The 18,260-nt window shown below is 45.4% G+C and overlaps 1 protein-coding gene across 1 annotated transcript in view; it reads right to left on the bottom strand.

Annotated features, from left to right (window-relative positions):
- The window catches only part of ASCC1 (activating signal cointegrator 1 complex subunit 1), an 857,123-nt gene that overhangs the window by 212,567 nt on the left and 626,296 nt on the right, over positions 1-18,260 (bottom strand). Inside the window, exon 8 of the mRNA XM_069610516.1 lies at positions 15,683-15,807. Coding sequence (XP_069466617.1) covers positions 15,683-15,807 — 125 coding nt within the window. The remainder of the gene's footprint in view (positions 1-15,682; positions 15,808-18,260) is intronic.

Here is an 18,260-nt window from a genome sequence, read left to right on the forward strand (position 1 = left end):
CAATGATGATGGTGACAAATGGGAATAATAGTAACAAGATGCATCGTAAAACACAAGAAATAGAAACGCCAACTGAACAAAGCAATGGCCCTAAATATCATATCGTCCCCCTCCCTCTTGGTGACGAGGTAGACACATGGTACCACACTACTACTGTATCTCTCCCTGACCCCGAGAATTACAAGGAAGTGTGGGTGGACCTAGCCGGAGATGGGGGTTGTATATACATGACTTGCACACCTGAACAGTATGCACAACATGGGGAAAGTTTGAGATGCATTTGTAGGGCATGGATGCCTATAAAAGGAACACCCACTTGGGACGAAGCCGAAAGGCATGCAAATGAACGGAAATATGGGGGAGGGTAATTCGTTACTGTGGGAGTAACGAAAGGGGGGAATGTTAGGATGGAAATTAGCCTATCCCACCCCCTAGGCGCTTCCAAATGCGGCGAACACCATATGAAGTGATCTAATATACAAGGGGGAGCACTCCGCATATTAGGCTGCATATAGAAGCCCCAGAGCACTTAGACATAGACACTTGGCACTACAAAAGCGTGGAGCCCTGGACTCTATTTTGTGTTAGGCCCTAGAGGGAGAAGTCGCAGTTTCACGTTGATGGCAGACACAGTTCGCAAGGCCCAATTTCTGCACACCATGATGGCTCTGTGCGAGCCTTGTTCCCAAGGAAGTCCACTTCCCCCTCGTCCTCGTAGTGTTGCGAATATCTAGTATCTCTCGCTGGATTGTGCCTTGAGCGTGAGACAACACCAGACTCTGCGCTGCATCCATCCATCCCCACTAAACTGCCATTAAGCCTCTAACCCCAAACCAGCCAGGTCGGAGCCAGCCCCACACCACTGCTCAACTCCTACACCTTCTCTGATCAGAGCAGGACCCCCAGGTCCCAATCCACATTAAGCACCTACCAGAGACCTAAGCAGGTACGACCATATTTCTCTTCTACAGCATCACATGCCCCATGTAACCCAAAGTACCATGGAATGTAAATTTAATATCAAAACCCAGAGGGAAGACGTTGAGAGCGGGAACTGCGGTATCAATGATGCCTAGAATGTGTGGGTCAGCATAACAGTATTTTATCCTCCCTGCGCCCTGGCATCGTTTCCTGTGCCGCCCAGGTGCCTGCCACAATGAGTTAATATTCTGTTGTAGCATGTTAGTTTAGATCGAAACCATTGTTCTGAATGTGTGACCCGACCTTTACGGAGGATGAGCCCAGCTGACCCATGTGGAGCCAGATGGCTGGAGAAAACGAACAAATGGTAGCCTGGCATCCCCTATGGAGCAGGCCCATGTGTAGGGTCCCCACCAATTGGTGGCCCCAATTTGTCTTATACAGTGTGACAATGTTGTCTCTTATAAGCTAATGTTTGTACTGGAACGAGCCAGAGCACTCTCGAACAGCAGAGTCCTTTGCTGATATTTATATTTGGTATAATTAAACCTTGTTATCGTAGCAACTCTCTCTCCTGGCCTATTTCCCTAGCGGGTTGTCTTTATTCTGGAGTGTGCGTAATTGAGGGACTTGCCTTCACAAGCCCAGTCCATTAATGTCAAAATAGTTGTGTTTCCTGGCCAAAATGATGAATTACCCTAATATACCCGAGTTAGAAGAGTTTATTCGACGGTTCGTCGACAGATCCCTTGAAAGTGGACTCCCTTTAAAGCAGGAGCCACGGGGCGTTGAGATTCCTTCGAAAAAATGTGAACACTGTCGTCCAGACAGCAGCTTCGACCTTTGCAGTGCTCATCGACCATTGATTGTGAATGTCCTGCAAAAATGAGGCGTGCAGTGCACCTCGATGTAAAGAGTTTGGTGCCACGAAGAAGACTCAGTGAAGAACGTAGGCCTGGCAGTTGATTTTTTCCTTTCCCTCTAGCTGCACTCATAAGCCATGTTTTATCTTTGAAGCTGTGCATCTTCACCAGAATATCCCACAGCCTTGCCCCTGTGTCCGCTCTCCAACTACCGCGACTTTGTGTACTTTTTCAATCTACATATTCTGGTCATGTTCCCCCTCCACAAGATCTGCAAACATCGCCGGGATGCAGCCCTCCAGGTACGACCCTTCTGTCACCTCCTTAATGTCTTTGAACTTGATATTGTTCCTCTGTGATCTGTTTTCCAGATCTTCGCACTTCTTTTCCAAGGCCCTTATCCAGTCATTTACACCCGTTGCCTGCTGAGCCAGTTCAGGTACATGTTTGGCCAGCCCCGTGATGCGCCCCTCCACCTCTATCACTCGTTCACCCAGTGCATCGATAGCCCTATGATTCGCAGTGACCACCTGTGAAAAAGTTCCTCCCCGATACTGTCCGCCTGTGCTTTGACCATCTGCATTAATTCTCCCTTGAACTTGGCCAGGGCTTCAAGAATATCTTCCTTGGTGAATGCCATCTCCTCACCACTGCACGTTGTCTGGTTTACAGCTTAGTCTGTGGGTGGCCCGCTGGTAATCCTCATGTCCCTGTGCCCCAGATGGTCCCAAGTACATCCTCTGGACCCATCCCCCAGCTGGGTTCATCACCCAGAGGGGGAGATGCTTTGGCTCTTCTCTGCTCCTTGTTGCCTCTCCAACCCTCGTCTGCCGTGACACCAGGTCGCCTCACCGACTCGCAACTGCTCACTGTAATGGATCACCCCTCTGTGCTTGGGGACTCCACCTCTGCCTTGGCCCATGTACGTTTTGGACTGACCTTAGGGGAATCCTTCTTGCCTCTCTCCAGTCCAAACACTATCGGCCTCTTCTTCAGTTATTTTGAAAGCTTTCCCCTTCTCACTAGCACCTGCCTCTGTACAGTGCAGTCCTCAGCACTCCTTGTCACCTCTTCACCTTCTTTCCCGGCAGACGCTTTTCTATTTCTTTCCTGAACGCTATACTCCCCCGGGCCCTCCTCCACTTACTGCTCCCTGGGCGTCACACTCCAGCCAGGATGCCTCACTGGGCCGCTTCTGGCGGCTCTCCAAACCATTTAGCCAGCAACCCACAGCTGGTGCCTCTGCGCTTCTATCCTGCCACTGACACTGCCTGTCCCCGGACCTCTCGCCCTCTGCCACTCCCGGGGGGGTTATTTCTCCTTTGACTGTCTCTGCGTAGGCCACACCCGCTCACTCCTTACATTGGGCACAGCACCTCTTTCTCCACCTCCGGACGGTCCTCAGCGTGCCACTGGCACAAATGCCCCTGCACTTTGTCCTGTGCTCCCACACTGCATGGTGGACAGCAGCTGCCCAGGTTCTCCAGCTCAACGGGGATCGGCTTTTGCCCTGAGCATACTCCTGGCAGGAGCGGGTTCCAGCCCCTCCTCCATCCTCTACCAGCTTCTCTATGGTTCACTGGTAGTTCTCCGTTGAGCCTCTGCTGCTCAGTGCCGGACCGCCCATGCCAAAATGCACAGTGATTGCCGGTCCCCTGGTCGCTGCCTCTTCCCCAGGAGCAAGACAGTGTGGTTCGGTACCCACCTAGCTTCCAACTCGCCCGCTCCGCTCAGCCTCTATCGTCTGCCATTTTCCCTGTGGGCCTCTCCCCTGAGCCGGCACTCCTTTCTTCACACCTCTCCTGGCCAAGCTCCCTGGGTTGTACCTTTCTTCTCCTCCCACCCACAGTTACTCCGCAGCTATCCCCATGTACCGAGGATCGCTCGCTCTGTAGAAAATGCAGGAATTCACCATGTATTTCACTTTGCCAGGTCAAAGCTCACATCTCACACATCTGTTCAGCCTGCCATCTTGGCCAGGCCCCCTCTTTTCTTACTTTTATAGTGGTAGAACAGAGATTAGGTTAGAGTAAATTTGGACAGAGAGCACTGGTTATTTTGTAAGATGTCCTGACGTGCACCCATTTGTTGTTTTCTAGAAAAGGGTCACCTGCATAGAAATAGGTGACATGAACTCAGAATAATTTAAAACAGCTTTCATAGCTCATACAACCTGTAGCCCTAACAAGTATTAATGGGGCAACCACTTTAAAAGAATACATACAACGTGTACTGTAATTTTGCATTACATTACATTAGCCATGCAAAATGGAACACGTGGCTGACAGGGCCTTAAAGGCAAAATGCTCGTAAAGTCTGCAGCTGAAGACAACGGCAAGGAAATGGTCTACTTGCTGCCCTGGCAGGCAGGCTCACCACAAACAGTCAAAATGTCAGCTTTTAGCAGTGCAGAGTCAACTTCTTTATCTGATACAGGAAATGACCAGTTAACATACAAGGCATGCATGGACACTCTTTACATTAGCAAACCCAAGTGGCTGTAGAGTTAAATGAGAATTAACAGCTAACGGGGAAATGATGGCACCTCGCAATAACAGAAGGACGGTTAGGATAGACTACAAAGGAGCATGTCTTTATAATGTTACACATGTCTACCTTTAAATGTGACATCCTTTAAGGTTGAAAAAAGTGGATATGATGAATCCACACATGCAGGGTGGCAGTTTTGCAGGTAATAAAGAGTTAGCCAAGGACACCAGCAAAAAAAGCAGAACAGACGGCCAGCAGACATGAGTGCTCATTGAGGCCAGAGGGGCTGGTGAGAACGGAGGATAGCCAGGTCCAAAAGAAACAGATCCTGTCAACCACAGACGCAGCAGCCTGATTTGCACCAGACTCTCTCTCTCTCTAAACGTAAGTGTCAAGTGAATGCTTCCTGTGTGGATGGAGACTAAAGGCGCATAGTGCAGAGTAGCTTAGTGAAAGATATATGTTATCAATGCTTGTAAATCAAACACCACTTGTTCTATTATTTGCACATTCAAACATGCTCTTTGCTTACATGACAATATCTTTGATAGGTGTGATGATCGGTTATGTTATATCTGCTTTTGCTGTAGCTTGTTTAATGAGGTTGAGAACCCTCAGAAGATAGGGCACCATATTAAAATAACATATTAAATTGCATTAAAATGCTACCTGTTTTGACAAGTTTATATTTAATTGCAACTAGGTATAATGTTTACTCTAAGATGGTCACAAACCTTACTTCTCTGAGAGTATATGTTTAATCGGTATTACCCAAATTGGTCGTTTCCGATTGACTGTATGGTACATCTGGGCGAATTCAGCCAGCACCATTTGGTCGTTTGGAAACAACCAATTTGGGTAAATACTACCAAACATGGGGAGCGGGGATTGCAGGGGTTTTCACCGACTCCCCATGTTTGGTAGTGATGGCCTTTGGGGGTAGCAGGGGTGTCCCCGCTTACGGAGGTCTGGAGGTGGGGGATGTAAAAAAACAAAATCAGACCCTGTGGCGTCGGAGGGACGGATCCAATGCTTCAGTGTCAGAACATGCATGGGCGGAGAAAAGGTAAGTAGGGGGTGGGTGTTTTTTTTATTAGGGCAGTTTTGTCCGCGGTAAAATTGGCTTTGTGGCCAAATTGACCACAGTCAATTTGGATGTGAAAAATTGTGATATGGCCAAAACGTATACACCTGTTTAATCATGTACATAACAACAGACACTAGGCCAGACTATTAAGCACTGGATACATGGCCCGGGGTGTTTTAAACATGAATGACAGATGATCACAGGTCTATTCCCACAGCCTCGCATGAAGTGGAGAGAAGGGAGCTTGCCTGAACCACAGGCATTCTTTATATAGAAGAGAAGGTTTTCTTTTATTTCTTGACTAAAGAACATTGTTAAACCATGTCTTATGTCTGACCTATGACAATGTAAATAAGTAAAAGGTGAGGTAATAGAATAATAGGATTTAGGCAATTATTTAGGAATAGGTAGTCTAAGATGAAATCTGCTCCAGACAAATAATAACTTGTCTTTGAGTTGGTGGTCTGCAGCGTGATGTGGTCTGCAGCGTGATGTTAGGATGCTCAGTACATTCATGTCAGATTTCAAAGAGCAAAGGTAATCCAAGAGGAAAAAAGGAAAGAACAAAATGGCAAAGAAATCAGTTTGCAATTTGTGACAAGGCCAGTATATTGGCTTTGTCAAGAACCCCTCTCAACCAAAGGTTGGGAGACCTACCAGCAAGAAATCCACAGCCAACCCTACCCCTTTGGAGGAAGGTGTCATTTCAGAGGTCCCCAATTCCTGCCCCTCTTCAGCCAGTCTGTTTCTGAGCAGTCCACCTTTCTCTGATGCCCTGCCTCTTAGACAAGATGCAGGTCAGGGTCTTTATGTTTTTCCTAGTGACGAAACACCAAACAGGGGAAACAGCGAGAAGCAGCAGAGAGACAGCAACCCTCCAGCACTGCACAACAGTTGCAGAACGTGTTGTGCAGAACGACTGGTACCAGACCACAAGCAAACCGCTGCCCGGTGTTCATCGCTCCAGTGGAGAAGAACCAATGGAGCGAGAGGAGCGTGGCAGCACCAGCATTGTGAGGCAAACAGGGCGCCGCGCAGTACTACCTAATAATAGTGGCAAACACGTGCAGCTGCCACGGAGTACCCTAGACCACCAGTCACTAAAATGAGGGACCCAAACACTCACACCTCCATTGGACATACCACAAGAGCACCAGGAACAAGCCCCACTAACATGAACAAGGACATTCAACTTCCCGGGCTGCCATTACTGGCCTGTGTGAAGGAAGTGGGTGGAGCTTAGGGTGCTACTTGTAACTTTTGCTTCCTTGAGCACAGGCTGGGTGTGGAAGACAGGGCCAGATGGGCCTGGGCCACTGTTCCAATGGAGGGAGGCGATGAGCATGAAAAGGACAGCAGGGAACAGCAAGTTGTGTGTTATTAGGGGTGGCCAGGAGGAGGAGGAGGTGAATGACCAAGAGACCAAAAGGAGTGTGGAAGGAGCAGCAGAGTGTGTAGCTATTTCTGAGGAAGGTGAGTCACTGGCTAGTGAGTGAAAGTGGTACTGCGTTGTAAGTGTGTGTGAAAATGTGGCAAGTGTGGTGAGGAGGAGAGTATGGGTGAATATGCAGAAAGTGTGAGTGAAAGTGGGGTGTTTGAGTTTGAGATGGGTGGCGTGATGGTGGTAGTAGTAGTGTGGCGGAAGGGGAAGTAGAGTGAAGGAGGGAGTAGTAGTGTTTGACCAGTACATGGTTTGCATCCCTTCTTGTTCACCATTGCAGTCTGCCTATTCCTGTTCCATTGATCTTACTGAATTTGTCTGTTCTTCCTTCTTGCTACCCTCCTGCTGTTTACGCTTGCCTGCCCCTTTAGATCAGCATTGCATCCCCCAGAACTACTTGGAGTGCCCTGTGCATCTCTTGATAAGCAGTATCCCCTCAGACCACCCAGGAAACTTCAAATTTAAGAGAGAAAAGATCTAACAGCATTAGCCACTATTTGTGGTGCCCATTAAAGTTTGGTCTCTTCTGCAGGAGCTGGACGTGATCTTCTATGAGAAAGTGACCACGATCCACTCAAGTTTTCATATTCTCAAGATGTGTAACAGTCGAATTCCTGCTGAAAGGCCTGCAACAGGAAATGTGTTTATGAATAGAAGGGCCCTTAAATCGGACAAAAATGGGTTCACAAGCAAACGGACCACTGAAAAGAAAACCAGGGGTGTGTTCCCTAGAGAGCAGGGACGACATGGGGATTGCTCTGATAATATTTGCTATCATACTTGAAACAATGAGACCCTTTGTCTATTCCAACAAACCGTGAAATATGATGTCAAATACTGGTGTCGGGCCTAACTGGTTTGATGTGCTTTGTAAAGCTGCCAAACGGTCTTCATTAAAATACTTTGACTATCCACGGGATAATGCTGTAATTGCAACAAATCAATGGAATCACAAGATTGACATTTAAGTGGATTGACAGAAGGCACTGTAGAGATAATGGCAAATGTTAAACTTCACCATCCTCCACAAAGCCCATGCCAAATTATGGTCTTTGGTAGCAACGGGATTGGCTGAGAATGATTTTCATCTGTTTGCAGTAGCTAGCATACCAGAGAGTGATGGGGGCCCACTCTTCCTCACTGTATGGTCCAGTTAAAGGAACAGTAACAGCCACACATGAGTAAACCTACCTAAAGGATAGTAATAGTATCCAGGGCACTACTATATCTTCACTTCTAGTCAGGCAGGTGAAGCATTACATAACTTGATCTTCCATAAATCTGCAGGCCACGTTTACTGTCAAGCAGATATCTAAAAATGTGATATTCTCTTTTGCACTCCCATTATGAAAACAGATTAGAATACCACATCCAAGCACGTGATTCGTCCTGTTGAGTTGAAAGAGATCAATGTGGTTCCAATTTTTAACAAAGGCGATTGAGGCAAAACAAAATGCTATCAACCTATTTTTCTTCTAAATGCTGCCTTAAAGGTGTTTGGGGGGTCTGGTATACTCCCCTACTGTAATAAGGAATTTAACCCAGTCTCAGAAGTACAGTTTGTGAAGGCAGGGGGGAGGGAGGCAGGTATAGTTGAGCAGGAGAAAAAATGGTCTTTGGCTGCTATAGGCTCAGTTATGGTTCGCGTCTTTCACTGATATTGTGAGAGCCTTTCATTGTATTCAATCATGTTAATTCATGGGAAATTCCCCATCAGAAATGCTTACCTCTATTCAATCAGATGTGGAAGATGCATTTAGGCATGGCCCTAATGGTGAACTGTCTTCAACTTTTCCATCTCTAGGAGTGTTCTGCAGAGGATGCATTCTTGTACCACTATATTTCAATTTGTACATCGACCATTCAGACTTTGGTGATGTCTCTGTGGTAAGAGGTAGTTTGCTTTGAATTCTCTTATACAGTGGTGATGCACTACTTCTTGCTATTACTCCAAAAGAGTTGCTCTTATTGACTGATTGCTAAGTAGCATGTAGGGACTCTAGCGGTCTTAAAATAAACATAACCAAGTTTAAACTAATATTGCTGGCTAAATGCAACAACACATTTTATCCATTGACGACAAAGAGAAAGAATGGACTAGCTTCAGACTTATGATTATTTAGGTATAATGGGGATTACCTCACAAACATGGGATAACCACGTGCATAGGCAGATGACAAACATGAAGCAATCAAGTCTTGAGTTTTTCCGTTTGGAAAATCATACAGGGGTCCGGTCCACCCAAATAAAAACAATGCTTATAGCTTATCTGGCCAAGACACTCAAGTTAGTAGCATAAGGGCTTGTATCCGGTTTTGCAGGTACCAACTCATGGTCTTCTAAGGAAGTTGTTAAGATTCCCCAGTCAACTTGAGAGGGGAAGAGTGGGAAAAGTCAAGGAGATAAAAATGCACAGGCTTAATTCACAACAACAAGAAAATGAAAACCTAATGGTGAGTGATGGTAATCATAGGGATGAATGTATAGCTTTAATTGCTTTACCCATAAGAAAATGTAATCAAAAAGGTTGATAGCTTCCCTTCATAGCCAGCAGAACTTTCATGGAGAGCATTAGTAAGGTGGTAGCATTACATTCATTCATGTTGTTGATCAATGATGGCCTGGAGATATGCTCAAGAATTGCAAAGAGCTGAGTGGCTACTACCCAGATAATCATAATAGATATCCTTCCTGCTGATGGGCAGAGTGGGGTTCTGATAAAGCCGACCACACTGACAGAGATGTAAATTGGCTATCTGCAGAATGTGTGCTGTGGGAAATAAAAGGAGAGTTTGACCAAAAACTATCACTCCCTGTCTCGATCCATACCAGATTGGCCTTGGGTGGAGGAGATATTGAGTGCTGCTCTTTTATAGGAAATTAGTAAATAAGACAATGTAATGCAGCACAAAAGAATTAAATTAGAGATAGGGGTTTAAAATAATGTATTGGCAGGGTAGCTGGGTCAAATGAGAGATTCACATTAAGTACAACATGCTAGGAGGTGACAATGCATTATAAGGGCAATATGCATAGGCTGTCTGGCGCATTAAGGACAGGCTTTGAAGCATTTCTACGCTGCCTAGATGTATTCAAGCAATTCCAAAAGGAGCAGGAGAGCACAAACTATTCAACTAAAGTCTACAGACAGGAAAGCAGGGAGTGACCACAGATATTCTTAAATAAGGGTGGCTTATGGTCTGTGGCTTCACTGACAGCAAGCACCCAGAACGGGCTGCCTTAAAGTTCTTGAAGCCTAATCTGTGCTTTATGGGATAATAATGTTAATGTAGGACATTTGCTTCCTCTTCCCTGGATGTTGTGCACTTCTGGGAGTTAATCAGCAAAATCTAGCCCTGGTTCCCCTTCTCAACATGGGACGCAGTTTCTTTGTCCTGTTAATAGTTGGCAGCATGGTAATCTTAGGTTCTGAAAGGTTGTTGGCCCTGATTGTACAGGTCTATATATTGGTTGACGTGGCCCTTTAACTGAATGAAGTGCCACTAACACTGGGGCTGGAGGATAGCTCAGGGGCAACGCATTTGTCTTGGAAGCAAGACAACACATAGCAACATGGGTTTGAATACTGGGCTTGCCCTTAGAAACTGGTCTCCAGTATTAAGCGCGTTATGAAAGAACAATTATAAAAGAACAATTATAATAATATGTATTATTTAATTATTTGGGTGTGCATGGAGTGCTATATTTCACCTTCCCACTGTTCTGCAGCCCATGGAGGCATGATGATCTGGACTATTCGTCCCTTCTCCCCAGAGGGGAGCCATCTCCTTTGAGGCTAGATAGTTTAGCCTGCTCAGCAAGAACCTCCCTAAGGCTCTGGGAAAGTGGAAACTCCCTGAAAGTGACCCCCCCCTCTTGGGGACAAAAACTCACATTAGTGTAAGAAACCCCCTTGTCAAGAATACATTGTCTGACTACATGTAAATCGCACAGACTGTTGTTATTTCTGTTTTGGACTCTGCAAATAGGGACCTTTCTTCAATCTCGTTGGCTTCGGGTAATGCTGGATCTCTTCTGAACTCCCCAGTCACAGAGCAATGAGACACCCGTTTTATTTGTGGTAACATACATAAAACCATGAGGCACTTGGAAAAGAGGAGAGAGAATCCTACGAGTCTCTGACAGGAGGACGTCCTGAAAGGACAGACCCTGCTAGATCGACAAACCCAGGGATAGTGTGGAAAGTGAGCTGATCGCTAGCAAGACACCAGAAGGCTGACGTCCTTAGTGGCAAAGAAGCCAAGGTCGGCAGAACGACAGAGATGGATAAAGCGACTGTCTCGCCTGGTGGCGCGACTCAATGGAAAACGTGGTGGGCCTGGGGCCTCTTAACAGACGCTGAGACCAGACTGCAGCAGAGAGATCAGATCCCTGTTCTCTACATGAAAGGTATATCAGCTGCCAAGCAGGCCGGAGAACAGGAAGCAGATGCTCCCGAAGAGGTAATGCCGCTGAGAGGGGCGAACAGCCGCATACAAGGCTGGAAAATACGAACATTTAATGGCAGCCAGGAAAACCCAAACTGGCAAACGCCCAACCGCGGCCTGAAAAAGCAGGCCTACTTGAAGACCAAAGGGCTTTTGGGAGATCCTGGAAAGAAAGAATATAAAGCCAGACTGGGAATGGAGAGGACCAAGCGAGTTCCCGTACCCAAACCAAATAAAGGAACATTTTTCAACACCAAGTCAGAGGTGGGGGCATTATATTAAAGATATGTTTTGCTTTTTTCTTCAAACAAGGGAATGTGGTGGAACTGTATAATGATTTAAAAACTGGCCGTTCCAAGTCTGCCGAGGTGCTGCAAGAACATGTGAGAAATTGAAGAACTTTTAAAAGACCATTTCTTGGAAAGAGATCCCTGTAGCAGGGCTGAGCAAAACTCAAGGACAGAGGCTATTGCTCCACTCCATATTTTTGTTCTGTATTATAAGTAGTAGGGCCAGATAGGGAGTTTATTCTAAGGACTATTTCTTTTGGACACTTTGACTAAACACCATTAGTTTTAGTTTGTTAGTTATTGAATAACCCTCATACCTGTAGTGCTAGATAGCTGTTTTTCATATTATTTGAATATAAACCCTTGAACATGTGACTAATCAGTCCGACTCCTTCTGGTTCGCCACACAGCCTTGTACAAAATCAACATGACCAAAAGGGATGCATCATAACATGCCCGTATAACAACCCGCCATTATGACCCAAAAATGTAAGCTATGGGATAAATAAACAGATGTAGATAAAATGGCAAAATTTGTGAAGCTCCATTTGGAAGTAAGATTTAAAATAAAACAGAAGGATGGAAAGAAGTGGAGGTGGAGAGAGTGAGGGAGAGAGAGCGATGGATGGAGTGGGGGAGACAGGGAGAAAGAGAGAGGGAGGGCGTGTGTGTTTTTTTGGGGGAGGGGTGGGTTAACACCCCCATCAGGAAAGACAGAAGGTGTACAGAAAAAATAGATAGGGGGCAAAATGAGGGTTCTTACTCTTTTTCCAAATGTATGACTGCAAACCAGTGGGATTACATTAAAACCTGTTAATACACAAATTAATTTCCTTAAAAGCAAACTACCATACCGGGATACTCTGACAGCAGCAGTATAAATGGGGACTCGTAGTCAGGCAAATCCTTCACAAACGCATTCAAACACAGGCAGAATTAGATTATAAACTGTGAAAGCCCAATCGTTTGCATAAACCCTAAACCCCAGGATAGGGATTTTTAGAGCAGCACGTAATAACACGTTTGGTCAAACAATGTGCAAATACTGCATTCCTTCTAGATATTTACAGAGGCGGTGAGGGCAAGTATGCAGCCTTCTGTGTGTTATTGGTGGTAGAAAGCAGAAACAGAGTTAAATGCCCTCTCCCTCACATCCCCACACCACCAAATGCAAAAATGGCCTAAAAGCCAACTGCAGGGGCTAATATTTTCCTTTTGAAATTGCTGTGTCCTGGAACAATTGGGAAGTCAATTTGCACTGCAAAGGTGAGGATGCCGAATTGCCCCGAGGCAAGCCAGTTGAACAGGCTGAGGGAAGGGTTAGGAAGATCCTCAAAGAAATAAACAGTGAAAGGAAGCACATCCTGTTATGTTGCTGTCTCAAAGCAATAAAGAAGAGAGAAGGTAAAATAATAAAACCTTTTTCATGTCAGAGATGCTCTGTACATTATTTTACATTGGTGTTGTTTTTAATATTGTTGTTTTTAATATATTTTTTTTTCTTTTTCACTGAGCCAGTCACCACAATAGTGGTATAACAGTGCCAGAGCTTGTTTGTGTCCAAAACAATGAGAACAGTGTCTTTTATGCAAGATCACACTAACCAGGTGTGCGCCTTCCATCACACTGAAAATAATGATGATAATTTATATGGTGATGCTGTGTATTTTATTGTGACACTTTTGGCAAATTGTCATCAAGTACAAAAGGAATTATGTTCCCTTTTTAATACAAATAAGGTCAAAATAAATGAGCTAAATTCAACTAAAATTATGTGAAGAAGGTCACTTCTTCCCAGAGTCTATAAACAGCCTCTGGGTTTTATCATGCCACCAACCATTAGGAGGCTCTCACCAGCCTCTGTTTTCTAGGCATTCCTTTAGAGGATATTGCCAATGTCTTGTCCACAGATTATCATGTACCTTTTGGCTTTTTTACACTTAAAGGTCACCTCCCAAAAAACTCTTGTTCAAATGTCTCTTAGGTGATCCCAACACCCGCTTGACCGAATCATGCAAGAGTTCTTCAGAGACTTTCACCAGCCTCCTGGACTTTGTCAAGTAAGCATTCTTCAGGATATTCATTCACCAACATTCTAGCTTACTCAGGCAAGCCCAACTGTGTCCAAGAGTTTCCACAAATGCATCAGTTAAATCTAACTACAAGCTTCCCACTAATTGGATGATTTCCTGTTCTTTTTAAGGTTTATGGTTGGTGTTGTACCTTTGGTCCTGCTCAATTTTCCAACAGATGGAAAAGCGGAAATCTCTTGCCACAAGGAGGGAGAAACGAATATTACAAAGCGTCTGATTGCTATTTTAAGAATTTCCGAAGGGGCGAATTAAAGCATTGAGGAGTTAATGCACCAGCTAAAGAGGAGTAAAGGGGTATTTCTTTTATTGTGGGCAAATGGGAGATTCATCACAACTGTAAGTAACAGATAATACTATTTTTAAATTGAATGCCCCTCAGTTAAACAGCACCGAATGATAAAAGCCAGAGGAACAAATATCCCTGTGTCTATGTCATGATGCCTACCCCCGGGCATCCGGATCAAGCCCATCAGCCCCGGGAGCAGGCATCCAGACATTATTTAAAACCCCAGCAGCCCCGGCTGGGGGCTGTCTGGGTTCAGTCCTGGCGCCGTAGGCGCCAGGCGCATAATAGAAATCAGTCCTGGTGCCATAGGCGCCAGGCTCATAGACATTACTTACCTCATGCAGACCATGCTGCAAATGAATCCAAGCCCCAACGTGAGGCTTGGATGGGACTATTTTACTACAGGGACTATTTTTTACTCGGGTGTGGTTCTGGGGAACTTCTTACCTGGAACTACTTTGGAGGCTATTTAAACCACGCCCGAACAGCAGCACACGCTTCGCGTTATTCTGCACTCAGCAGCCTAACGCTCAGCGTGCCTGCAGTTTGCATCCAGTCTTCTGCCACGCCCGCCTCGAATCCGGAGCTCCTAGAAAAAGGGGAAAGAAGGAGGAAAGGTTAGATCACGGACATTATTTTGATTTCTTACCTGATTCCGGATCCAGCACATCTCCGAGCCTGGAAAGGAAATTATTTCTGCACGCGTCGCTTCGCCAGCGGCAGCGCCGCGCCATACTCACCAGTCCTCACAGCATCTTTCGTTTCGGAGCTGCCTCCATCATTTTCTTCGCCGAACTCCAGCACCTGGGGAACAAAAGACATAACAAGGTGAGCTGAGAGAGCCAACAAATATAATCTCTTTTACCACCATAGACTTACCCGATTGCCACCGGAGGCAATAACCTTTAACACGCCACATCTTCTTATGACGCACCTGTAAAGAGAGAGAACACAAGTTAAACACATGCAACTTTTACGGGACAGTGTTGGGTAATACAGACTCTTACCTGAACGCCATCAGTTGCCTTAAGGCAATATTCTCTCGGATCCCTGCAATTCAAAAAGGGAAAATGGAACAAGAGTGAACATCGGACATATTGAACTCTTTGAACTTTATACTTACGGGTCCTCGCCAAGAACCTCAGAGTCAATATTCATCCTGAACTCTTCCAACACCTTCAAACCAGTGAAGTAACTGGTATCTACGCGCCCCTGCATTCCACACAGGATGGAGAGCTCATCATTTAAAAACATAAGGTGAGATTACTGTAAGGGGATATCGGAGGTGACTAGTGGGGAGAACAGTGGGGTGCCATCACTAAATCCATGGGTGGCTAAATCCCTTTCTCCACTTGCAGGAGAATACTTCTACGGGTCAAGCAGACGAGATTAGGCGGGCCAGTCCAGTCTGTCATCTCTGCACTACGCATCACGTTGGTGGAGACTGCAGCTGTCCGGGTCCGATCAATGCCTCTGTGGGAGCCAGGTGAGTGTAACAGTCTAACACTTAATTTGCTGACCTTGTGATTGACATTATAAAGGCATTTGGCAGTGAAATGTGAGTATGTGTATTAAAAAAATATATTTTAAACATTTTTTAATCGTTACATAACAGGTAGAGAGATATCTACGGCAGGCAATTCAGAACGGGTGTACAACATGCATACATATATACAGTACAAATACCAGCATTGAGACCTATTGCGGTAAAGACATTTTTTTACATTTAATATAATTGACATACTTCTTCCTTGAATACATACCATTAGGATCTCTTCTGAAAATAGTATTCATGATCGTTGCATGAAGTTTCACCCTATCCCATTCCCGAAGCATGAGCCCTGAGTTTACAAACCGCTCCATGAGCCTATCCGCTACAAGTTGCAACCTGCAGGGGGTAAAACAGTGAGAAAGCATGAGCGAGTTGCAGATCCTCTCCACAGGGAAAATAATACTATAGCATGCTACAACTGTGAAAAAAGGCTTTGATTTTATTTCAGTGGACCATGACCGAGAAAAGCTATGGACATCAGTGTGCCTACAAAATGTTAGCATGTTCTTTGTCAATAAGTGTTTGCTGGTGCTTCTGAAACATCAACTCCTAATTATGTGAATCATATTAAATATGTTGATTAATAAATAGCAAGAGATAGTGAAAGGACTACTCTTAAAATCTACTGTAGGAATGAAGGTTAATTTGGAGTCCAAGCACCAGGATTGTTCCGAACTTCTGTGATTGCGGCATGGTGACGCCGCTGGCCAGCAACCCCACTATAAACATTGTTCCAGCAACTCAGAATGGGAATGGCCTGCCCTGTAGGACATTCTGATGGAGATAGATGTAACTGGCTTTGCTCCCTTGATGTAAGTGAAGAGCGTCAGAAAGCAAGGGACATAGGAAGACTGCTGCCTGGTGAAGCCCTGCTAGGTTATGACAGAGGCTGCTATGTGCAAGTGAGGAAGCCAAACAGGAGACATAATAAGCCTAGTTATTAACCTTCTGGAAATAAGAGGTGAAGCAGCATACAAGCTTCACCTTCAACCAAAGGTTTGAGATTTGCCCCTGGCAGAAGGGCAAAATAAATTAATATCAACTGCATTTTAAGAACCTACCGAAGGAGGGATGCCCATCTGCATTACGAATAACACAGTAGGTTCAGAGAGGACCCAAGCTTGAGAGGAAGAAGTGATATACTAGTGGCTGAGAAGGAACACTGAGCAGCCAAACCAGCTGGTCATATAACCAGGGACATTCGGAGGACCTAATTCTCTCTTACTGGAGGTGCAGTACTAAAGACAAACACGTGTCACAGAGGCTCAAAGACCAGTACAATTCCTAAAGAAGGTTAAAGGGTTTTTGTTTATTTGTTAGACGGCGCGGTAGGGCCATCCCTCACTGTCTCATCTAGTTGCACCATGTCCTACCCCAGGTTTGCTACTCTCCAGGTTAGTATATACTGCTGGCTTCTCCCTACTGTATACGTTCCGACTTTGCTAGGAGGGTTATGGTATGTTAACCCTATTTGTAAAGGGAAACATGTGCCCAAGGGTAACTTCGCGCTAAATCCCTTCATAAAAGGCAAACCATGCCGACTGTCTATGACTAAAAGCTGCAGGCGACGGGTCAAATACATAGGCTGGCTTAAATAAAGGGAATAACAATAGTTGATGGTACTAAGAACCAAGGAAGCAACAATAGGGACTGGAGTGAGAAGAGGACCAAGAACTGAGGGCCAACACATGGGAGTTCACAGAGAGGTGGCAGAAGGGGGCCCATATCCAGCACCTCCATTTTGTCCCCATTCAGCTTGTGCCAACTGTCGCTCATCCACCAACCCACAGCCTCCAAGCAACCTCTCAGCTGAAATGCAGTGTTAGGCTGAGAAAGATTTAGCGGCACAATAATCTGTGTGTCATCAGCAGAGGAGTAACAAAGAAGGCAATGGGAGTGGATGAGCTCAGCCAATAGTTGGGTATAAACATTCAATAGAATGGGGGACAAGGCAGAGCCCTGGGTACCCCACAGGACAGAGGGACAGACTCAGAATGAAAAGAAGAAAGAGAGAGGGATTGGTCAGTCAAAGTTATTTAAACCAGGCTAATACCGTGCCAGATAGTCCCACCCTTGTCAAGCGGTCTAACAGGATGAAGTGGTCAACAGTGTCAAATACCACTGAAAGATCTAGTAAAATCAGCACGCCCACTCCACCCCAATCGGAGAGCCGGGCCAGGTGATCAACCACAGAGACCAGCCCGCTCTACTAAAGGCCAATGCCTTATCCGTCTAAGCTCCTTCTGGAATTTTCTAGACTGATCCTTTACTACTAATGATGTTAGCTGACTAATAAGGATTATAGGAAATGCCTTCCAGACAGGCTGCCTGTCTCAACCTTCTACCCATCATGCCCATTTGTTCATCTCCCTATCTCTTAATGCTATTCTCTCCTCTCCACTCTACTGCAGCCAACTCCAGCCAACTTCTCTCCCTATGTTTTCGTCCTCTATCCCTCCGATGTCTTTCATTCCTTATGCTACTCGCCTCCACCTTTCGATGTCACAACTCCCTCCTCCAAACTACTACTAGTACTACAACTACTACAACAACACCTTCTACTCAACCACCTTCTGTTCACTGACAACCAATTTCCACTCGCTCTATACACTCCTCCTAACACTCTGTAAAAAGAGCACTGTTGTGCTAGTCTATTGACAACTCAAAGGGATACAAGCTTCAATGGCAAATATCTGCCATCACTGACAGTGTATCTTGCTGGACAAAGCCAGATGGCCAATACAGAAAAATTGAAGGAAACAGAATTCTGTCCCTACCAAAAGGTCTCC

This window comes from Ambystoma mexicanum, chromosome 8, assembly GCF_040938575.1.
Source record: "Ambystoma mexicanum isolate Mex_15411 chromosome 8, UKY_AmexF1_1, whole genome shotgun sequence".
Classification (NCBI taxonomy): Eukaryota; Metazoa; Chordata; class Amphibia; order Caudata; family Ambystomatidae; genus Ambystoma; species Ambystoma mexicanum.